The sequence below is a fragment of the Bos taurus genome, chromosome 3, assembly GCF_002263795.3.
Source record: "Bos taurus isolate L1 Dominette 01449 registration number 42190680 breed Hereford chromosome 3, ARS-UCD2.0, whole genome shotgun sequence".
Taxonomy (NCBI): Eukaryota; Metazoa; Chordata; class Mammalia; order Artiodactyla; family Bovidae; genus Bos; species Bos taurus.
Genome location: NC_037330.1, coordinates 1,312,872 through 1,337,766, shown reverse-complemented (window position 1 = coordinate 1,337,766; position 24,895 = coordinate 1,312,872). Strand labels below are relative to the sequence as shown.

General features: G+C 39.0%; 1 protein-coding gene across 8 annotated transcripts in view; it reads left to right on the top strand.

The window, feature by feature from the left end:
* POU2F1 (POU class 2 homeobox 1) overlaps window positions 1-24,895 on the top strand; it is a 212,383-nt gene that overhangs the window by 144,243 nt on the left and 43,245 nt on the right. For 7 of the 8 annotated variants that reach the window (XM_024987873.2, XM_015461140.3, NM_001075582.2 and 4 more), the window contains 7 exon segments: window positions 2,738-2,838; window positions 7,391-7,444; window positions 9,303-9,422; window positions 12,226-12,414; window positions 13,817-13,943; window positions 15,363-15,457; window positions 21,797-21,970. In XM_024987873.2, the coding sequence (XP_024843641.2) occupies window positions 2,738-2,838; window positions 7,391-7,444; window positions 9,303-9,422; window positions 12,226-12,414; window positions 13,817-13,943; window positions 15,363-15,457; window positions 21,797-21,970 (860 nt within the window). 8 annotated transcript variants of the gene reach the window in all.

The window sequence follows — 24,895 nt, the reverse complement described above, 5'->3', positions numbered from 1 at the left end:
GATTCCTTAATCTCTGTTTCTTCACCAGTGGGACAAGGAGGTGCTGTATACAAGATCTTTGAAGTTTACCTCGGTAATACTGTTCTAGTGATAACCTTACAAGTTCTTTAGCTCTGACCTCTGTCATTTCTAAATTCCTCAGGATCACTTGGGTTAACTCTATGCTGTATCGTATGTTAATCTGCATATGTAATTCAGCCTGCTCCCCCAACCTTTTAGTTTCCCTGATTGCTCCTTTGAATGCTGCTATTTTCTCAGGCACACATTTGGTTTTGGCTCCCAGCGTCCCTGTTTTGGAAAAGACTCTGATGCTGGGAGGGATTGGGGGCAGGAGGAGAAGGGGACAACAGAGGATGAGATGGCTGGATGGCATCACTGACTCAATGGACGTGAGTCTCGGTGAACTCCGGGAGTTGGTGATGGACAGGGAGGCCTGGCATGCTGCGATTCATGGGGCTGCAAAGAGTCAGACATGACTGAGTGACTGATCTCTGATCTGATCCCTGTTTTTCCATGCTGTCTTCATACTGAAGTCTGATTAGGATATGCCTGCGTATGGCTGTGTATCTGTTCCCTTCTCCTTTCTTTAGCTCAGAATATGTTTTACGAGAATGATTTCTATGCAGTATCTACTTTATTCTACCTCTCACATCCCAGTGGAGCCTCAGCACTTAAAAAAAAAAAAAAAAAAATCTGTGCCTTTGCATCTTAGATCTCTGGTTGTCTGAGTTGTTATCTCAATGTTTTGATCCTACCATGCTTTGGATACCATAACTTTATGCCACCCCTCCTTACCCCCAAGAGGAAGAGCAGAGTACTTAAATAGCATTATGTATAGGCCACTGGAATAGGCTTTGTACACCAGAAATCAGTCAAACTTGTGTTGTATATTTCTTTGTGATTTACAAAAAGCTTGTTGTTCTTATTTTTATGAGAACTCAAAAATGGAACCAGTGTGTGGAATTTTTATGGTCTCCATGAGAGTGAAATATTTGTTTCTGAAAGACTTCTTCAACTGGTGATGTGTTAATCTCTAAGTGCTTATCTCTGTTTTTCAAAATCTTATCTTCTTTTAGCCTTGTTGATTTATTTAATGTATCTTGAGGCTTCCCTGGTGGCTCAGAGGGTAAAGCATCTGTCTACAATGCGGGAGACCCGGGTTCGATCCCTGGGTCGGGAATATCCCCTGGAGAAGGAAATGGCAATCCACTCCAGTACTCTTGCCTGGAAAATCCCATGGACAGAGAAGCCTGGTAGGCTACAGTCCATGGGGTCGCAAAGAGTTGGACACAACTGAGCGACTTCACTTCAATGTATCTTGAGCTTGTTTCTCTAATAGTGCACAGTCTTACAATCTTGACATAAGTAGTGATTTCCTGCATCGAGATGGAGACAGCAGCCATTGACAAAAATGTGCAACTTTAAATAAATAGTGAAACTTCTGTATGTGGCTTATGGAATTTAAAGTAAATTTTATTTCAACTAGTGTCTCACAGTACTTGATGCAAGCATGTACTCTTAGTTTCATTAATTATATATATGTAGGAAGCTCTGTATTTCCTGTCTATGAGAAACTTTAGGAAAAACCGTAAGAGAACAATCACTATGAGGTTTTTCAAGGAGGTGAAACACATGTTCGCTTTTTAAATAATTATCTCAAACCTTAAATAGTTCTTGTGAGTCATGTGATCTGCCTAATTAATCCTATTAAAATGATGCGTTTGCTCAAAGTTAGCTAGGACATATAATGGCAGAAGTTAGCTCCCTTTTAGAAATACTGCCTGAAGTTTCTAGCTCGTTCTTTTCTAACTGGTCTGCTCTGTAAACGTACACGAGGCTGAGGAAGAGACGTTGAGAAGTTCCAGTGGTAGAAAGTGGAAGCTCACTACCGTGTTCATGTGACTCGATGATTCTTGCAGGTTCCCATAGTCCATTATATTTTATTCACTACAAAGAGTGCTCTGGTTATTTCTAAATAATATCTAGACATAGTAATTTGAAAACAATGTAGTATATCTCTTAGAAAGTATTTCTGGGTAGTGGGGTGGTGTGTCTTTCCATACATTAGTCCGACTCCTACATTAGATGCAATGTAAGCAGTTAAAGGCACTGACTGCCGTTAACAGTTAGAAAATGATGGCGATAGCAGAGCCCCTGCTAACAGGTGTATGCAGCAATCTATACATTAATAAAATCATTTTGTTTATCTAAATGATTGCTTTTACTGTCAAAGCATTTTAAGAGTAAATTCATCTCAATCTTGGCAAAATCACCTGTTAATTTCTTCTGTCCAAGCCATGTGTCAAGAAAGGAGAGACTAGAAGACAGCCTTGGTGCTCCCATAAGAGCTCTGTCTCTACCAGTCTTTACAGCAGTGTCATGATGATAATCTCTTCTTCAGACCACCGTAGGTTTCATGCTTGTTGTGATCCCACTTGCTCTAAGTGCTGCTTTCACTTTTTGAACTAACATGATTTTATGATTATGATTTATTATTCATATTTTTGTTTCTTAACCTTTATCTGCATTCATGTACATGTCTTGCAGTTCTATCTTTAGAAGAGAAATCATTTTACTGTATTTCTTCATCCTTTTGAATCTCTTTACCTCCTTGGAGGTACTTAGAAAAATGCTTGTACAAAATAGGTGCTTGATAAATGCACCTGTTTAAGAAAAGTCTGTTGCTTATTTCAGTTTTTGTGTTTTCAATAATTATATTATTTTGCTTGCCTTCTAGGCACACAAACCAATGGTCTGGACTTTCAGAAGCAGCCTGTGCCCGTTGGAGGAGCCATCTCAACAGCCCAGGCCCAGGCTTTCCTTGGACATCTCCATCAGGTATGTTGTTCTGCTCAGCTAGGAGTGAGAGTGAAAAATGCAGACGTGGAATGCTAGGGCTTAGTAAAGTTATTTCAGAATGTGGGACTTTTAAAGCTGATTTAAACGTGGTGTTACCAGCATCTAACCGTGTCGTTCTGAATGGTTACTAGGGAATCCTTTAACTTAGTTGACTATAGCTGTTGACCCCACAGCTGTGTGAAAAAGAGTTCCTTGTTTGAACAGATACATTTACAACTGGGTTACTGTTTTGTGAGTGTGGTCTGTGGTGAATCACTGAAAGTATTGAATAGTAAATTACAAAGTCATCCAAAATGATTTAACGCCCATTGCCTGAGACCTGCTGTGTAAGACTTTGAGTTCACAGCTCGTATTCCTTCTTTAAAGCAATTTCAAACCATTTACATTTGGGCTCTTGAGAATCCCTTGGACTGCAAGGAGATCCAACCAGTCCATTCTGAAGGAGATCAACCCTGGGATTTCTTTGGAAGGAATGATGCTAAAGCTGAAACTCCAGTACTTTGGCCACCTCATGCGAAGAGTTGACTCATTGGAAAAGTCTCTGATGATGGGAGGGATTGGGGGCAGGAGGAGAAGGGGACGACAGAGGATGAGATGGCTGGATGGCAATACTGACTCGATGGACGCGAGTCTGAGTTAACTCCGGGAGTTGGTGATGGACAGGGAGGCCTGGCGTGCTGCGATTCATGGGGTCACAAAGAGTCAGACACGACTGAGCGATTGAACTGAACTGAACCACTTAGAGGCTTTGTTTGACTGTGAACATCCTGGTTTGTGGTTCAACTTTATTACTCTTATGTTACATGATTTCTCCTAAGTCTAAAGCAGGCTCTAAATCTATCATCCATATGTTATCATTAAAGTAAACAGAAAAGGAATATAAAAACAAATATTGACTCTCCAGGAGTTAAGGGATATGGGAGCTGCTTGAAAATTGAAAGTAAATAAAACAATGAAAACATTTGGGAGACAGATTAGGAATGTGTCTCAACTGCTTGATTTATGTTCACAGTTATGTGTTAGAGCTTTACTTTGTACAACTTGTTGGTCTTTACCTCATATAAACCCTAGAACCAGTTTAGTATACAAATTGTGCAGGTCAGCATTAGTGATTTTGGTAGTGCCAGATGGTACTAGTGGTGGAGGTTCAATGAAAAGCACTGCTGCTGCTGCTGCTAAGTCGCTTCAGTCGTGTCCGACTCTGTGCGACCCCAGAGACAGCAGCCCACCAGGCTCCCCCATCCCTGGAATTTTCCAGGCAAGAACACTGGAGTAGGTTGCCATTTCCTTCTCCAATGCATGAAAGTGAAAAGTGAAAGTGAAGTCGCTCAGTCATTCCCGACTCATAGTGACCCCATGGACTGTAGCCTACCAGGCTCCTCTGTCCATGGATTTTCCAGGCAAGAGTACTGGAGTGGGGTGCCATTGCCTTCTCCGATGAAAAGCACATATGGACATAAAATAATAGATGTTCAGTAATTTGTTGAACAAATGAATGAATGGATGGTAAAACTTATGAGTACAGAGGAAGAAATGATTAGCTCATCTCACATATTGTAAGATTTTTATCATAGGGTGATTTTTAAGCCAGGTTTTAAAGAATGTTGTTGTTCAGTCGCTAAGTCATGTCTGACTCTTTGTAACTCCAGGAACTACAGCACACCAGGCTTCCCTGTCCTTCACTATCTCCTAGAATTTGCTCAAACTCATGTCCACTGAGTCCGTGATGTCATCTTCCCCAGCATCAGGGTGTCTTCCAGTGAGTCAGCTCTTCACCAAATTCTTCTTCCAGGTGGCCAAAATATTGGAGCTTCAGCTTCAGCATTCCAAGGAGCAAGCATCTTTTAATTGCATGGCTTCAGTCACCATCCACAGTGATTTTGGAGCCCCAGAAAATAAAATCTGTCATTGTTAACACTTTTCCCCCATCTATTTGCCATGAAGTGATGGGGCTGGATGCCATGATCTTCATTTTTTGAATGTTGAGTTTTAAGCCAAGTTTTTCACTCTACTCTTTCACCTTCAAGAGGTTCTTTTTTAGTTCCTCTTTGCTTTCTGCCATTAGAGTGCTATCATCTGCATATCTGAGGTTGTTGATACTTCTCCCGGCAATCTTGATTCCATCTTGTGCTTCATCCAGCCTGGCATTTTACATGATGTACTCTGCATAGAATTTAAATAAGCAGGGTGACAGTATATATAGCCTTGACGTGCTCCTTTTCCTAGTTTGAACCAGTCCATTGGTCCATGTCTATCCCAGGGGATCTTCTCAACCCGGGGATTGAACTCAGGTCTCCAGCATTTCAGGCAGTTACTTTACCATCTGAGCCACCGGGGAAGCCCAAAGGATGTTGGGAGCTAGCTAAATGGAGTTGTAAAGGGATGCTCTCACTTTTTGTTTTCAACTTTCTATTTTGAAAACTTTAAAATCTATGGAAAATTGAATAACAATAGAACAGTTTTCAGCCAAAAGCTCTTCATCTGGTATCACTAATTGTTACCATGTTACCATATAAGCTTTATGTATCTGTGTTTGTGCACATACATTTTGTGTATGTATATACATGTCAGGAGAAGGCAATGGCACCCCACTCCAGTACTCTTGCCTGGAAAATCCCATGGACAGAGGAGCCTGGTAGGCTGCAGTCCATGGGGTCGCCAAGAGTCAGACACGACTGAGCGACTTCCTTTCACTTTTTCACTTTCATGCATTGGAGAAGGAAATGGCAACCCACTCCAGTGTTCTTACCTGGAGAATCCCAGAGACGGGGGAGCCTGCTGGGCTGCCGTCTATGGGGTCACACAGAGTCGGACACGACTGAAGTGACTTAGCAGCATACATGTCAACTTGGAGAACGAAATGACAACGCACTCCAGTATTCTTGCCTAGAGAATCCTGTGGGCGGAGGAGCCTGGTGGGCTGCTGTCCATAGGGTCGCACAGAGTCGGACAACAACTGAAGCGACTTAGCAGGCATGCATGCACTGGAGAAGGAAATGGCAACCCATTCCAGTATTCTTGCCTGGAGAATCCCAGGGACAGGGGAGCCTGGTGGGCTGCCATCTGTGGGGTTGCACACAGTCAGACGTGACTGAAGCAACTTAGCAGCAGCCGCATCAGCATACATGTCAACTTGTCCCATTATTCTGTACTGAATTTAATCATTTGATTAAGGTAGTGTCTCAAATTTGTCTACTATAAAGGTAACTATCTTCCTCATAATTAATAAGGAGATACTGTAAGACTTGTATTCCTCAACAAATTTTTACCCAGAAACATCATGATTGAAATAAAATCACAAAGAAGCTTTAAGTTCAGGAAGTCTTGATGCTGTGTGCTAAATCCAAAATGGAATTATCATGTTAATGATAAATTTTTTCAGCCTTCCAAATTTGAACCCTGGAATAATCCGTAACTTGTTTTTTCTTCATTTATATCCAGTCAGTTTCCAGGATGCTGTGTAGTACTTTTGCAATACTTTTCATGTTTCCTACTTTTAATTCCCACTGCTGCCATTCTAGGGTAGGTTTCCATTTATTCAAACCTAGTTTATGTAACAGTCCAGTTGTTTTATATAGTGTTGGTCAATTTAGATTTGACTGATGTTTCATCACGGTTAGAACTAGAGGGAAATACACCGTAAATAATATTGTATTCTTCTAAGTGCATCATAGTAGGAGGAACATGTATCATTACTGGTGGCTTTAACTGTGATCACTTGTCTTCCTGATTTTCCCACTATTTTACCCTTTGTAATTAATAAATATCTATGGAGAGATAGGGAGAGCATATGTAAATATCATGTTACTCCTTAAATTTCACCCATTAGTTAGAACATCCATTGGTGACAGTTGCCTGAATCAGTTATTATTATCATGGTTGCCACATGATGACCCTTATTTTAATATCACCATGGTTTGAACTTTCTGAATGTGTGAAGTGTTAGTATTAACTGTTCTCACAGACTTTCATATGTGGTTTATAGGACAGATTCTTTATTTCAGCCAGGATTTTTGAATTATGACAATAAATATTTTAAGGACTTGACTAGATGTGTGTGTGTGTGTGTGTGAGTGTGTTTATAAGATTTTTACTTTTATATACATGAAATTTTGAAATTAGAATGAGTAGATAATTCCGATTGTTTTTAAGGGTAAAAATAATGTCTATAAGTAGCCTGCTTCTATGTTCTTTAACACAATGTGGAAGATGAGTTAGGGTTTTAGAAACTAAGTATCCTGTGAGTACAAACGACGTAATGTAAGGAATGTTAAATACAAGTGTGGCAGGCCTGCTGATGCAGATTTAGTGTGGGAAAACATCTTCAGAGAGGAAATTTTAACAGCACTTTCTGCTGGGAGGTGGAGGTACTGTGAGCTTTTCCATAAAGTTTCAACTCCTTAAAGTAAACCTCTTCATATGCTTGGCTCTAAATAGAACACACGTTCGTAGAGACTTGTTGATGACAGGCTCTAATGATGGATGTCAACAGTATTCGATTAGAATTTCCCCAGTTGCTTTACTTTTATAGGTCCAGCTCGCTGGAACAAGTTTACAGGCTGCTGCTCAGTCTCTAAATGTACAGGTGAGCTGGGACATGGGACTGGGGATCAGTTTTTCTATTCATTTTTACCGTATTTTTCTAATTTTCTGTAATGAATATGCAATAATTTTATAATGAAAATACTTAGAAGTATTACTTTTTTTCTTACTGAATCTCATAAAAATTCAAATAATGATAATCAAAGCCATTAATAAAAATCCATTTTATATTACATCACTGTGAATGTCCAAAGGTGAACAAGAAAAGTCTACTTTCAAGGTTTTATGTGGAAGTTCAGTAAAAATGTTTCTAAGTTGGACAGCCATTTATCATTTTTCGTATCTTAGGAAAACATTATATTAGAGGGAAGAACAATAAAATGAGAGACCTAAGTCTTAGATTTGAATTCTCATTCTGCCACTCACTAGCTGTGTGAATTTTGGCAAGTCACTTTTCCTCCTGGGGCTCATTTTTTCTTATAGTCAGCCCTGCCTATCCCCGGGTTCCACATCTGGAGGTACAGAGAGCTGCCTGTGAAGGACCTCAGCATCTGCAGATTTTGGTGTCTGGGGCAGGGGGTTGGAGGGGTGGGGGTGGTCCTGGGACTTATTCTCTGTAGATACCAAGGGGCAACTGCATGTATTTAAGTGGACGAGTTTAGAAGATTGACAAGGTTCTTCTCTGCTCTGCCATGTCATGAATCTGAGAATTGCAATTAAACCTATTTCTAAATGTTAATGGGCTTCATACAGTCAAATTTAAAGACAAAACTGAAATCTGGGTGCTTTGTTTCTATGAACCATTCAACATAACATGCAAAGTTTAGTTTTTCTGCATTACTCCATAATACTTCAGTCAACCTGCTGCTTCCTTTCATTATAGTGTTTAGGTAACTAACAGTCAAGAGAGAAAAACAGTATTCTGGAAGGTTGATTTCAGTGTTGCTAATGACTAAAGACCTTGGACTGAGCATTCCATGAAACCAAGTGAAATATGGACCTAGTAACACATGGAGACGAGAAGAGAAATGAAAAGGAGATAATGTGACCTTCCTTTTTGAGGGAGAGGAGGTGGAAAATTGCCTTGGTTGCCATGGCAAACTGTTATCCCTTAGAGAGATGTTGGCAAACAGGCTGTATCTCCACTGTGGAATGTTTACAGTCTTGCACTGTAATTATCTCTCAATGACTGGCAGAATTAATCAGAGCCTTTATGTTAATTAGCCTTGCTGCAGTCCCCAAAACAGGTGGTGGGAAATATGCAAATCTAGGCAGAATTTTAATGCTCTGCATAACCAGTTTTAATTACCATAAAATTTTCTCTCAGTGCCCCTTTCAGGATCATATTCTCTTTCCCTCTTGGCTTCAGCATTTCCCTCTAAGCTTGTGTGTTACTTGATGGGGGAATGCTAAATTTATAGTTCTTTAAAAGATTAGTTGAAAAGTTCAGTGGGTCAAATAATCAATTTCTGAAATGGTATATAGGGAAGTTTTACACTGACCACCAAAGACATGTCAAAATGTTGAGATAGAGGGTCTGTCTAGTGTAAACACAGGTTGAAAATATGTTCTTCCCTTACTCCTTATTTCCAGAGTTAAGGATTTGTGTTTATGAAAAATTCTGTCAACTAGTGGAAGACCAAATTACTTTTTCTTCTTAAAAATTAAGAATTATTGAAAAATTTTAAAAATTGAGAAAAACTAAGCAGCTTTGCTAGTTTTGGAATAAAAAGTCTGAAAACTTAATACATAAAATTAGGAAAATACAAAGATATAAGAAAGGAAATGTGAAGTTGGAAAACTCATGATTAGATAAGTCTGTGTTGTAAATCTCAAAATATGAAATTAGTACTTTTAAAAAATCAATTATTAAATCTTTTTTTCTCCCCCTACCCCCTCAGTCTAAACCTAATGAAGAATCGGGGGATTCACAGCAGCCGAGCCAGCCTTCCCAGCAGCCTTCAGTGCAGGCAGCCATCCCCCAGACCCAGCTTATGCTGGCTGGAGGACAGATAACTGGGGTAAGTTTTCACTGAGAGATTTGTAATAAACTTCCTCTGTGTCAGCACTGCCACTGGCCAGTATCTGATTAGATCTGTTGACTGTAGCAGATACATGGCTATGCCTGGCATATGTCTTTAAAGCAGTTTTCTACATTGTAAACAGCTCTGAAAAAAGAGCTATCTCTGTCATGAGTTTTCAGTGTATTTTTTCTTACTATGGCAGATAGGCTCTGGGTAAACTTACTAACTTTTTTAAACCAGTGTTCCAACTGTTGCTTCATCTGCAGTGGAATCATGTTCCCATGGTTCAGATAGTTACAGTGATGAAATTGTATCAGCGGTTGTCAGTTTGGAGTTATAACATCACTGCAGAGTAGAAGTTAAAGAATGGATCAGTACCTATAAAAGAAAAACATTTAAAATTACTGTATAGTGTTCTAAGGGGCTTCCCAAATGGCTCAGTGGTAAAGAATCCACCTGCTGATGCAAGAGACACAGGTTTGGTCTCTGGGTCAGGAAGATCCCCTAGACTAGGAAATTGTAACTTGTTCCAGTACTCTTGCCTGCAAAATTCTGTGGACAGAGGAGCCCGGCAGGCTGCAGTCCATGGGGTCACAAAGAGTCGGGCATGACTGAGTGACCGAGCACACACACACAGTGTTCTAAAATGAAACCTCTGCTGTCGTGTCCTGGCTCTTCAGTTTACTTTGTTGGCTAATTCATCTCTCTGTGCCTCAGGTTTCCTTCAGTTAAACGGAGAGGTTAATACTTAGCTCACAGAATTGTTTTAGAGGTTAGGAGTAGTGGTGTAGGTGAAACGCACAGAACAGTGTCTGGCATGTCATAGTGTTCAATAAATGTCATCTGGGTTTTTTTGGTAGTAAAGTTTTTTTTTAATTTTAATTGGAGGCTAATTACTTTACAGTATTGTGGTGGTTTTTGCCATACAGTCATGTGAATCAGCCACGGGTGTACATGTGTTCCCCATCCTGACCCTGTCTCCCACCTCCCTCCCCATCCCATCCCTCAGGGTCATCCAGTGCACCAGCCCTGAGCACCCTGTCTCATGCATCAAACCTGAACTGGCAATCTGTTTCACGTATGATAATATACATGTTTCAATGCTGTTCTCTCAAATCATCCCACCCTTGCCCTCTCTGACAGAGTCCAAAAGTCAGTTCTTTACATCTGTGTCTCTTTTGCTGTCTCACATACAGGGTCATCATTACCATCTTTCTAAATTCCATATATATGCGTTAGTATACTGTATTGGTGTTTTTCTTTCTGACTTACTTCACTCTGTATAATAGGCTCCAGTTTCATCCACCTCATTAGAACTGATTCAAATGCATTCTTTTTAATAGCTGAGTAATACTCCATTGTGTATATGTACCACAGCTTTCTTATCCATTCGTCTGCCAGTGGACATCTAGGTTGCTTCCATGTCCTGGCTATTGTAAACAGTGCTGCGATGAACACTGGGGTACATGTGTCTCTTTCAATATTGGTAGTAAATTGACCTGTGCAAGTATATTAAGCTTTTAACTTTTCAGATGTCTTTTCTCTGAGGCCCCATTAAAAATATTTTCCAATGTTGAAAATTTGTGTATTAAATTATCTTTTGTGGGGGAGTCAAGAGGAGTGGTAAGGAAAAGTTGTTTGTTATTCAGTTCATATCACATCAACCTACAAAATATTTTATTTCCTTCATTTCAGTTAAGTATGTTTTGGTAGCAGAAGGCTCTTTTAAGAATAGTTGCAAAATTGTTTTACAAAATCCCATCAATAGAAATTAATATATGTTTACATATTGTATAAAATATTTATAAACATCTATCTTGACGGGTATTGGGATTTTGAATGATTTAATTTTGATTCTGTCTCTAATACACAAATTGTATTGGACCTTTTTTGAAAAAGGATTATGCCACTAAATGACATACTTGCTCTTCAGAATATTCCTTCTTGCTTTGATCAGAACATGTCACCAAGAAGAAGGTAGAACATACTTAACACTTTAAGTGTGTTTGAAAAAAGCTGCATTTTGAAAGCAAGTTAAAATCTTCAAATACGTTTTCTATTTTCTTGTTTGGGTTTTGTTTGAGTGCCTAGTGTTTACAAGAGTAAGAGACACTTGGGAATGCAGGTTCATGTGGCTGGAGCTTCTGTCAAACTTGGGCCTGGGGCTTCATTTGCCTCTAAAGAGAGTGGCTGTCACCACCTGTTTCACAGAAATAATATATTGGAAAGAGGATGTAAAGTTGCAGAGACCCCATGCTTTCAGTAACAGGAAAGATGGTTGGGGAGGAGGCTGTACGGAGACTGGGAAAAGAAACAAATGGACCTCATATTCTTTAATCATATCTTAGAACATAATGAAAGTGATGGAATATGGCAGGGATTCATGCTAATTAGAAGAAGCTGGGCCTTATCAGTTCTTTCCTGGTCAGATCCAGCATCCTTGTTCCTTATTCATCTCACTAATCACTTGCTGTTCTGTTGGATGTAAATATCTTTTCATTTCCTGGCAGTATTGATTCTTTTCTTTGTTGCTTACTAGTTAATTACTTTTTTGCCTGAACCTTTGGTCCTGGACAAGCTTGAATGATTAAGTCCAGAGTGAGGACCACTATTTTAATGTAAATGGTCTGCAAGTAATGGTAGCTTGATCACTGATGAACATTTTAGCCTCATACTTGCCATATGAAGTTGGGTAGCTATGGTTTAATACCACTTGAGTTACTTACTTCAAAGCAGTTGGCTTGTACTGGGGGCCCATCTCCTTTAACTCTTTCCGACTGTTTGTCCTGACTTTGTTTAGCTGACTTTGACACCAGCCCAGCAGCAGTTACTACTACAGCAGGCTCAGGCACAGGCACAGCTGCTGGCGGCTGCCGTGCAGCAGCATTCCGCCAGCCAACAGCACAGCGCTGCCGGGGCCACCATCTCCGCCTCCGCCGCCACACCCATGACGCAGATCCCCTTGTCTCAGCCCATACAGATCGCACAGGTGAGTGAGTGACTTATCGCTGGGGCAGGAAGGGAGGAATAGAATGGCAGTTTTTTGGTATTAAGTTCACTTTCTGATTGTTAGTGTGGGTGCTTAAAGGCCTGAGAAGCTCTAAATCAGCGAGGTGAGTGATGAAGACTTCTTTACTACTGAACTAGAAATAATACATTTGTTTGCTTATTTGAGTTGGTATTATAAACACATAACCAATTATTTGAATAACTGTTTATATTAGGTGGCAGCTCTCGAATAATTAGCTGCGTATTTCTGGAGCAGAGGATCACTATATTTATTTAATTAGCTAATTACACAGGCCCGCGTTCTTTCACACGCTCTGCAGTGGGTGTTGCCACCCGCGTGTAAGAGGAACTGAGAACCATCTCTCTGCTACAGAGTGATTGGCTTTGTGCGGAACTGCATTAGAGTGTTGTTTGGCTTTAATTTTTGCATTTTTGGGCAGAGTATCCAGAGATAATAAAAATTTATTTAGAGAGGCATAGACAGTTCTACCAAGGAGGAAAAGTAAATGGAAACCTTTGTCTCAAGGAGAGGAAAAAAGTAGAAGTAGTCACATCAGTGAAATGATGAAGAGTTGTTATGAGTCCAATGTAGATAATTGTTTTATACCCCCAGAGAAGACTCAGAAATGGGCTTAAATTATAGCTAGAAGTTCACTAAACATTAAAAAAAAAAGCCAATAAACTATAAGTACAGAATAGATATCAGACTAATGTTTATGACTATTATTTAATAGTTTTTATTTTGCCCATTTTTTTATTACCAAGTAAATGTTTTTCATGCCTAAGTTGTGAGACTATATTGACATTATTCTAATAAGATAATATACATGCAATGACATTAAAAATTATGAAATAATAAGCCAATATAAGCAAGTTTAATATGTTATAGATCAGATTTTTATATGGATAGCTTTTTTTTTAATTTATGCACTGTTTTCTCAGTTGAATTAGGCTGGTGCCAGATTTCATAGGTCTTTTAATTTATTGATGCAGGTTCAGACATAACACTTAATTTTTGCTCTACAAGAGGAAATTCCGTCACTTAAAAAAGCAACATATTCTTTTCTCGCTTGACTTCTAAAGCTCATGTTGGTCTCTACATGTTAAAGATACAACCATAAGCATTTAACTATTGAAAATTAGATTTTGCATTAAGTCATGACGCAATATATACTCATAGAAACAGCATGTCCTTGTCGCAGCTCCAAGTTCCTTCACACACTTCGGAACATATTCAGAGCACATCCTTGTTAGGAGTTTATAATAATGTCAGATATTGACTCTTTTTATTTGGATGACAGAACTCATCATCTGGGAAACTTAAGATTAAGCACACTTTTATTTCAGAATCTCCAATCCATGTTTTAATCCTACTTTTTTAGGATCTGCAACAACTGCAACAACTTCAACAGCAGAATCTCAACCTGCAACAGTTTGTACTGGTCCATCCAACAACCAACCTGCAACCAGCGCAGTTTATCATCTCACAGACGCCCCAGGGCCAGCAGGGTGAGCACCTCCTTAGAGCTTATTAGTGGTGCACCAAGGCTGTCCACTTGTCCACACAGATGCTAACTATTATATTTTGGCCCGGAAGCTGTCCATTAAAACAGTGTGTTTTTTTTTTTAATTTAATTTAACTTTAAGCTCAATATTCATGTTGAGAAAAACTTTGTCATGCACACCTCATTATTGAAGGTCATCATTCCCTGCCTTTCATATGCTTACTCAGTAAGGAGTACTGTGAGTTAGACCAAAAGTCTCAATTAAATTCAACTGCTGCACATATATTGAATAAATTGCTCCTAATGTTTTGATAGTTTTTCATGGGAATGTGTTCAAAGAATGTGGGCTGAGGATTTGAGCATTGAAAGTATATGCTTCTAACAATCATTGGTTTTCTTTTAAAGTTTAAGAAAAAGAGGGTATCATGTTAGAAACTGTACAAATTTGGGGAGTTATAAAAAAAATCTTCAAGGCCTTTTAGTGCTAAATGTTGTTGTGTTATTTCTGTATAAAGTGCAATCATGTTTGTTGGGCTGGTTAATGGAATCAATATAGACAGTATTAGAGTATCAAGGCTTCAACCCAAGGAATATTAGTGCATTACTGCTTCCTCATTATTTGTTTTTTAGCCTTTTTTCTTAATCATTCAAAAATCTTTTGTTGTACACACACCTATTCCACTTTTAAACGAATAAGATAGCCTGCCCCTTTCATGACCTAGACAGTTCTCTGGTCTAGCATGTACTGCTGCTGCTGCTGCTGCTGCTAAGTCGCTTCAGTCGTGTCCGACTCTGTGCAACCCCATAGACGGCAGCCCACCAGGCTCCCCTGTCCCTGGGATTCTCCAGGCAAGAACACTGGAGTGGGTTGCCATTTCCTTCTCCAATGCATGAAGGTGAAAAGTAAAAGTGAAGTCGCTCAGTCCTATCCGACTCTGAGCGACCCCATGGACTGCAGCCTACCGGGCTCCTCTGTCCATGGGATTTTCCAGGCAAGAGTACTGGAGTGGGGTGCCATCATCGCCTTAGCAGCTTCTAATTGCTTTTGGGTTAAGAAGTAGAGCTTTGTGGGGTTTTGTTTTTTTTTTTTTTGGAGTTTCAAGTTGCTTCCATTTAAAATACTTCTTCACTTTCACCTATTCCTTCCTAAAATAAAAAAATTGATCAACCAGAGAGGTTAGGTTACACCAAAGACATATACCAGTTTTACATTTTTCCATATCTTCTTGCCCAAATTGTATTTAATAAGACTGAATTTAATACGACTGAATTGTATTTACTAAGACTGTAGGCAAATAAGACCTTAAGAGTTTTAAGACCAGTAGGACTATCAGGATATCAGTTGAAATTTTCACGTCACTTTCTTATGCCATATGTTCAAGGTAATCTTTAATGTTGGACATAACATGTTTGTGTTTTGTAGGTCTCCTGCAAGCGCAAAATCTTTTAACACAACTACCTCAGCAAAGCCAAGCCAACCTCCTACAGTCTCAGCCAAGCATCGCCCTCACCTCCCAGGTCAGTTTTCTTCCATGAGGGTTGCTTTCTTTTATCCTGTTGTCTTGAAATACTTTGGGGCTCTGTCTAATTCAACTCCCTAATAAAAATAATTCGAATAGTTTTAAAAAAACTCACCAAAATTTCAAAGCTAGGTTTTTCAGCTTCATAGAAAAAAATGCTGCCAAATTGATGTAGTCTTTGAAAACCTTCAGCGAGTCCCTATTTTGTTACATGTTCATAAAGAATAACTATGTTAGCACTGAATGAGTAATGCGTTCTGGCTCTTGGACCACCCTCCCCTGATATATGACAGGAGAGATTACCACTTGAGCTAGACACCTAGCACCTCAGTTAAAACCATCATTGTTCTTTGCTCTTGCTCAGAAACTGTGAAGACACTCTTATCCCTGTGTTTATTCCCCATCTCAACTTTCCTGTGTTGCTTTAGCTAATTTCTTCCAGAGTTTAACTATAGAAAAAGTACAAGTCTAGACATCTAGAGATTAAGGCTTTAGACCTAGTTCTGTTTCTTTCCTAGCTGTGACTTTGAGCATATCATTTCTCCTTTCTGCACCTCCATTTCCTTATCTGTAAAGTAGATGATTAAACTAGCTGATCCTCAGTTCCCCTTCCATCTCTGATTCTCTTTGTTCATAACTATGGAAGTTATCACTTGATACTAACAAATTACTAGATTTGACCAAATTCAACAACTGTTTATGATGAAAAAAAAAAAAACAAAACTCTTCTAAGAACAGAAAGTAACTTTCTCAACCTGCTAAAAGGCATCTACCAAAAAAAAAAACATTATAAAGACTGAACAGTTACCCACTGTTACCACTTTTATTCAGCATTGTACTGAAGAGCCTAGCAATGCAGTAAGATAAGAAAAATAAAGAACATGTAGGTTACAAAGGAAGGTGCCGGGGTCCAGCCCCAGCTGATCCAAGGAGTTCAAAGCGGGGACGGCATCGGCGAGGATCAGGATACAATAGCTTCAATTAGATATTAATTAAAGATGTAAAGAGTAATAGAATGAGGATAGCGCAGTAGGAAAATTCAGTGGAGAAAAGAGGCTGAGTAGCTTGGTTTACGCAGGAGACCAATAAAACTTCAAGACAAGAAGTTTGCAACCACTTTCGTAGGCCGCAGGCATCCTTCCGTTCTCCCGAAGGAGAGGAGACACTGAGGCCTCCCCGGTCGGATCTTAGAAGCCCAGGCATAATTAGTAAGCATGGTGGGTTCCGCACTCCAGATGGAGACTCAGCCAGAGTTTGAGAGAGAGAGCGACATGGGGAGACCAGTATTTCGAGAAACTGATCCCAATTCTTTATTTTCCATGGTCTGCTTTTATACACTGAGATGTTATGCTAAAGTCACGTGGGGTCAGCAGTCCTGACTTTTATCAAAGTCAGGTGCTTCATATAAATGTATACAGAGGTCTTAGGGGTATTACATCATCTTCTGGCCAGGGGGCCTGCTGACAATTTATGACCCTCTCCTTGTGACAGCGGTCAGTCAACCAGGACACTTATTTCTCCAGGGGTGATTATTCTTAAAACAGACGCCACCCAAATAAAGTTACATTCCTATAGGGTGAGGGTGTAGTGGGTTTTAGTTAAGGAAAAAATTTACTTAGCCTAAGGTCTAACGTGATTTATATCAAAGGTTAATACTTATTTCTTCTATATATTCATTTATGTGTGTAAGGGCAGGGGATGTGGAGACTTAGCAACAAACATTGGCTCAACAAATGAAAAACCCTTCACCAATACAGTTTCTAATCAGCCCACTATACTTATACTAATGGTTTTCTAACTTTTCTAAGGAACCTGTTTTTAGAAGGTTTAAAGCATCTCGTGCCTCTCACGGTTGGGAGGCTGTGAGCAATCACATGTGGCCGGACCAGCCTATCAGGCAGGCTAGAGAACCTTCAGAGGAGTTTGTAGGTTAAAACACTCTTGTCATGCCCAGGAATTTTTATTAACTGGAGCCCTAAGTTAACTCCTTCTCCGAAAGAGGTGGTGGGGGACAGTCCCCCGTAAAGTCAGAGGTGTAGGTGAGAGCACAAAGTAGTAAAGTAGGCAGGCTCTGGTTATGGGGGTAGATGCTTGAGGATTTCCAGGGGGACTCCTGAGGCTCGATCCCGCCTTTGCGTATGTCGAGCCTCCTTCCTCATGACCTTTGCCACGGGCAGAGTGCCTCACTCTGGCCCCCAACAGGAAGGGTCTCCTTTGGCAGACAATATGATTATCTATGCAGAAAATTCAGAAGAATCTACAAAAATGTTGCTGGAATTAGTAAGTGAACTTAGCAAGTATGATACAAAATTACTTAGTAACTTAGCAAGCAAGATACAAAGTCAATAGACAAAAATCTGTATATTAATAAAAATCATTTGGAAATTGAAATTAATAAGAAAAATATTTGCAGTAATTAAGAATAAGTTTAACAAAATGTTTATAAGACCTATACATTGAAGACTACAAAATCTTGCTGAGTGAAATTGAAGACCTAAGTAAATGGAGAGATGTAATGTGTTCACGAAGACTTTGATTCGTAAAACAAGATCTCTCCAAATTGATCTATAGATTCAACACAATCCCAATTAATATCTACAGCTTTCTTTGAAGAAATATGTGTGGTGTTTCTAACACTTGTACAGAATTGAAGAGGTCATGGAATAGCCAGTTTTGAAAAGTGAGAAAGTTAAAGGATTACTCGTTGTCTAGAATTATTATACAACTATGGTAAGAAAGACAGTGTGATAATGGCATGTGAATAGAAATAGAGCAGAAGTCCGATAGACTTGCATCATCAAGAACCAACTGACTATCCATAGGCAGAAAAAAAAAGCACCTCACTCCTTATTTCACAATATTGTTGTTGCTCAGTCACATTCGACTCTTTGGGAACCCGTCGATTGCAGCGCTCCAGGCCTCACTGTCCTCACTATCTCCCAAAGTTTGCCCAGGTTCACATTCACTGAAGCAGTGATGTCATCCAACCATCTCATCCTCTGTCACCCTCTTCTCCTTCACAGTGATATACAAAGATTAATTTGAAATGGGTTGCAGACCTAAACTTCTAAAAAAAAAACTTAAGGGAAAGTCTTTGGGTCCCTGGATAAGGTAATTTCTTAAGTGGGACACAAAAAGCACTAACCATAAAAGATAAAAAGTAGTAAATTTAATTTCATAAAAATTAAAAGTTTCTGTTGAAAGAATGAAAAGAAAACCACAGACTGGAAGAAAATATTCTTGAAACGTATAAAAATAAAAGACTTATATCCAGATTATATAAAGAACTCATACAGCACAATAAGACAACCTGTTTGTTTTTTTTAAGGGGGTGTGTGCAAAATATTTCAAGATATTTGAAGGCAAATTAAATACCAAAGAAGGCACATTAAATACCCAATAAGTATATGAAAAGATGCTCAAAATTATTAGTCATGAGGAAAATGCAAATGAAATATCACTACATACCCAGCAGAACGGGCAAAATTAAAGACTATGATAATACCAAGTGTTGGTGAGAATATAAAGCAAACCCAGCTCTTAAACGTTGCCACTGGGGTTGTGGATTGATGCAGGCCCTTTAGAGAAGAACTTGGCGGGTTTTTTTTCAAGTTAAATACAACTTATGACTCAGCAGCTATACTCTCAGAAATGAGTGCGTTTGCTCACACAAAGACCTGTATATGAATGTTCATAGAGCTTTTATAAACAGCCTAAATATCCATCAACTGCTGAATAGATAACATAAATTTTGACATATCTATATGATGGATTGCTACTCAGCCAAAGAAACAAATGTATTTACGATACATTCAACATCATGTATGAATTTCAAAAGCATTATGCCAGGTGAAAGAAGACAAACATAAAAACTGTATACTGCATGATTCAATTTACATGGCATTTTACACAGACAAAGCTATAGGGACAGAAATCAAATCAGTGGTTGCCAGGGGGTGGGGCTAGGGGTGAGGACTGACAACAAAGGGCCCAGGAAATTTTGAGGGTGATGGAAATTTTCTGCATCTTAATCGCTTATAAGAGTTTTATGACTACATATAGTTGTCAAAACCCATCCAACTGTACACTTTTAAATGGTGCATTTAATTGTGAATAAGCGGAATTATGAAAATGAGGTTGAAAAGAAAACCTATAGCAGCAGTTCCTTTCTGACCTACAAGCTTTGTAAACAGTGGCAGGGCTGACAGCTTCATCCTGACTCCTGCTCACTGAATTTTACTCTACTATTTCTAGATCTGGCCCAGTCCAGCCTGAGGTTTCTGGAGTTGGGGTAACTTATCTGTAACCACTCCACCAAAAGGTACCCAAGCTATTTTTAGTCCTTTACTATTTTAGAATGGGGCTACTTCAAGCCTGGAAATAAAGCGACTGTCTAATAGTTGAGACACATCTCTAACCATCAACCAGTCTCAGTGGGAAGTTATAACCACATAGGACTCTAACTTGGTTGGTAAAGTTTTGGGTTCCTCCAGGTGGTCAGGTTAAAATTTTCTCAGTGTCAGCACGCCAGAGAGATTAATTTTGTTGTCTTCATTGAAGAGGGATGGTAGAAAGGAGCTTACCCCAAGTGTAGGCATGCGCAATTCCTATTATGTAGTTTTCAGGGGCAGTTAGTTCAGTTGGAGAGAGCATATTACTAATGAAGTAAAATTTAGGGGAATATGACGCATTAAAATTATAAGGAAAAAAGTACACAACCAGAGGCTCCATCTGTAATCCTGTCCTGTAATCTCTCACCTGGGCTTCTGTTCACAGGGAGGGTTGGCTGAGCAGTTAGGATGCAGTCAGGGCAGCACCTGTCACTAGTGAGTACTCAGAAGGAGGGTTCTACTCGGAGCTTGTGAGTCAGAAAAGATAGAGTATACCCTTATGTCCCAAATAAACTTTAGATGGATTTAAATAATTAAACATTTTTAAAGACATCGAAGAAGCAGGATATTTTTAGCTAGAAATAAGTCAAAGCTTTCTCAGATTTGAAGCAACAGCAGATAACTGAGGAAGAAAAAATAGTTCACCCAAATGATAATTCAACACTTACATACACTGAAAAATAAAAGGAGAAAAGCAGAGTGGGAAAATTATTTGTATTACTACAACAGACAAAGGCTTAATTTATAACATTTGATGAGATCTTTGAGAATAAGGATACCATTAATATATAAATGGGTTATGGATGTAAAGTTAATTCACATGAAAGGAAGTACAGGTAATAATTAACACATGGGAAAATTTTGGCTTTAAGTAATAAGAAATAAGAATTAAGGCATTAGCAAAGTACAGTTTATTCCTGAATTAGTAAAACATTTTTTAAAACTGCTAACACAAATCATGTGGGAACATTGTACACTGAGAACCAGCATTATGATGTATACCAAAAGCCGTGAAATTGTGTGTAGTATATACTCTTTATCCAGTTACAGAAAAATCCTTTGTGAGTTTATCTCAAAGAACTAATTAGGTGGAAAAAATGACTGTATGCACAGTGTTTCATTGTGGTATCATCTATGTTAGTAAAAACAAATGAAAAATGTCTTAACGATAAAGAAATGGCTAAATAAATTATTATTATGATATAATTACCTTTCAGCCCACCTTTGACAATTAAGATGACTGAAACACCATAGTAGAAAAAATTGAAACCTAATGTTAACGGAGAAGAGCAGAGTATAAAATTTTGTTACTATAATTACAGTTAAGGTTAACAATAGATCAGTAGATGTGCAGGAGGAAGAAAACTTATAGAGGTTATAGATAAATTTAACAGCGTAAAAATGAAGCTCTATGGAAGAAAACTTGAACAAATAGTCAGAAATGAAGCTATTAAGTTATTTAAACTATAGGTGATTTGTTTTTCCCCCTTAAAATAGTTTTTAATAATCTTATTTTTTATAATATTCTATTACAAGTAGGAGATATGATAGTGATAAGACAGGGATGGTTCCTGCTGTTTTGCAGCTTATAGTTTAAGTGACATATTTGTGATACAGGTTCTTAAAAATAAAGACTGATTTCTTAAATGACATGAGATGCGTGTATTCAGACCATTCGGAAACTCAAGGATAACGGATTTCATTTTTGTATATTCAGGTCTTTTCCACAGATGTACGTGTGTGACCTTAACTGTAATTGTAGTGTATATAGCACCACACTCTGCTTTTCTCACTGGGTGTTACGTTGTACCTGCCACAGCGTTACATGGTCTTCATAGTTCTTGAATATAGCTGTTCGTGTAAATTGTTTACTTGCAGCATTCCAGATATAAACTTAAATTTCTTAGTGTATGTGTGTTCTTATTCTTCTGTTCCTTCTCTAACAGCCAGCAACCCCAACACGCACAATAGCAGCAACCCCAATTCAGACACTTCCACAGAGCCAGGCAACACCAAAGCGGATTGATACTCCCAGCTTGGAGGAGCCCAGTGACCTTGAGGAGCTTGAGCAGTTTGCCAAGACCTTCAAACAAAGACGAATCAAACTTGGATTCACTCAGGTAGGATGAACCTACCTTTAACTAAAGCTTCCTTCCTTGCCCAGGTCCAGATATTTGCATTCCATGTCCAAAGAGACTTCTAAGGAGCAGGATATTTTTCAGGTTTGTTTGTAATTTTGGACTGTAGCTTTTTCTTAGCCATTTCCTGCACTTTTAAGTTTAGACTTTCATCATTTTTATTCATGTATAAATATATAATTTACTATTATGCTAAAATTGTTAACGTTTCTCTCAGAACACAGGCCTCTGAAATTAGAATTATACCCATAAATGGTGAGAACTTAAGAGATTATGTTGGGGAATGAAATAACTATAATATACTGAGGGCTGTGTCGTTTGAAAAACATTTGGTTCTAGCCCTTCGTGTTGTATATAAGTAAGAATGAGAGGAATAAAGATTACTTTATTCCTTTTATAGTAGCTGAAAGGGGAAATATTTGAAAGACTTGTTTAAAATAGTTTGTGGGCGAAAGGAAGCAGTAATGGAAACTCATACACACACAAACAGTAATACCAAACTGAGGCTGATTAACTAAATAGGAATCTGTTGAAGATGAAAAATCCAAATTAATCAAAATCCAAATTAAATTTTAAAATGTCACCTAACAAAGGGTTTTTAAAGTGGAATGAATTTAATGGTTTAAACCTGTTTAAAGCTCTAGGTATATAGCTTGTTGTTCTAACCATTCCTGCTGACTTACTCTTAGATTAATGTGTCACAGATAAAGCAGGAAAATAATTAAGCTGAATGACATTTATGTAGTGATGCAAGATCATTCAGTTCAGTCGCTCAGTCGTGTCCAACTCTTTGGAACCCCATAAATCGCAGCACGCAGGCCTCCCTGTCCATCACCAACTTCCACAGTCCACTCAAACCCATGTCCATTGAGTCGATGATGCCATCCAACCATTTCATCCTCTTCATCCCCTTCTCCTGCCCTCAATCTTTCCCAGCATCAGGGTCTTTTCCAGTAAGTCAGCTCTTCGCATCAGGTGGCCAAAGTAATGGAGTTTCAGCTTCAATAGCAGTCCTACCAATGAACACCCAGGACTGATCTCCTTTAGGATGGACTAGTTGATCTCCTTGCAGTCCAAGGGACTCTCAAGAGTCTTCTCCAACACCACAGTTCAAAAGCATCAATTCTTCAGTGCTCAGCTTTTTTTATAGTCCAACTCTTACATCCATACATGACCACTGGAAAAACCATAGCCTTGACTAGATGGACCTTTGTTGACAAAGTAATGTCTCTGCTTTTTAATATGCTGTCTAGGTTGGTCATAACTTTCCCTCCAAGGAGTAAGCATCTTTTAATTTCATGGCTGCAGTCACCATCTGCAGTGATTTTGGAGCCCAGAAAAATAAAGTCTGACACTCTTTCCACTGTTTCCCCATCTATTTGCCATGAAGTGATGGGACCAGATGCCATGATCTTCGTTTTCTGAATGTTGAGCTTTAAGCCAACTTTCACTCTCCTCTTCCACTTTCATCAAGAGGCTTTTTAGTTCCTCTTCACTTTCTGCCATAAGGGTGGTGTCATCTGCATATTTGAGGTTATTGATATTTCTCCCAGCAATCTTGATTCCAGCTTGTGCTTCCTCCAGTCCAGCGTTTCTCCTGATGTACTCTGCATATAAGTTAAATAAGCAGGGTGACAATATACAGCCTTGACGTACTCCTTTTCCTATTTGGAGCCAGTCGGTTGTTCCATGTCCAGTTCTAACTGTTGCTTCCTGACCTGCATACAGGTTCCTCAAGAGGCAGTTCAGGTGGTCTGGTATTCCCATCTTTTTCAGAATTTCCCACAGTTTATTGTGATCCACACAGTCAAAGGCTTTAGCATAGTCAATAAAGCAGAAATAGATGTTTTTCTGGAACTCTCTTGCTTTTTCCATGATCCAGCGGATGTTGGCAGTTTGATCTCTGGTTCCTCTGCCTTTTCTAAAACCAGCTTGAACATCTGGAAGTTCATGGTTCACGTATTGCTGAAGCCCCTCTTGGAGAATTTTAAGCATTACTTTACTAGTGTGTGAGATAAGTGCAATTGTGCGGTAGTTTGAACATTCTTTGGCATTGCCTTTCTTTGGGATTGGAATGAAAACAGACCTTTTCCAGTCCTGTGGCCACTGCTGAGTTTTCCAAATTTGCTGACATATTGAGTGCAGCACTATCACAGCATCATCTTTTAGGATTTGAAATAGCTCTGGAATTTCAACTGGAATTCCATCACCTCCACTAGCTTTGTTTGTAGTGATGCTTCTCAGGCCCACTTGACTTCACATTCCAGGATGTCTGGTCTAGGTGAGTGATCACACCATCATGATTATATGGGCTGTGAAGATCTTTTTTGTACAGTTCTTCTGTGTATTCTTTCCACCTCTTCTTAATATCTTCTGCTTCTGTTAGGGCCATACCATTTCTGTCCTTTATTGAGCCCATCTTTACATGAAATGTTCCCTTGGTATCTCTAATTTTCTTGAAGAGATCCCTAGTCTCTCCCATTCTATTGTTTTCCTCTATTTCTTTGCACTGATCACTGAGGAAGGCTTTCTTGTCTCTCCTTACTGTTCTTTGGAACTCTGCATTCAGATGCTTATATCTTTCCTTTTCTCCTTTGCTTTTTGCTTCCCTTTTCACAGCTATTTGTAAGGCCTCCTCAGACAGCCATTTTGCTTTTTTGCATTTCTTTTCCATGGGGATGGTCTTGATCCCTGTCTCCTGTACAATGTCACAAACCTCTGTCCATAGTTCTTCAGGCACTCTGTCTATCAGATCGAATCCTTTAAATCTATTTCTCACTTCCAGTGTATAGTCATAAGGGATTTGATTTAGGTCATACCTGAATGGTCTAGTAGTTTTCTCTACTTTCTTCAATTTAAATCTGAATTTGGCACTGTGGAGTTCATGATCTGAGCTACAGTCAGCTC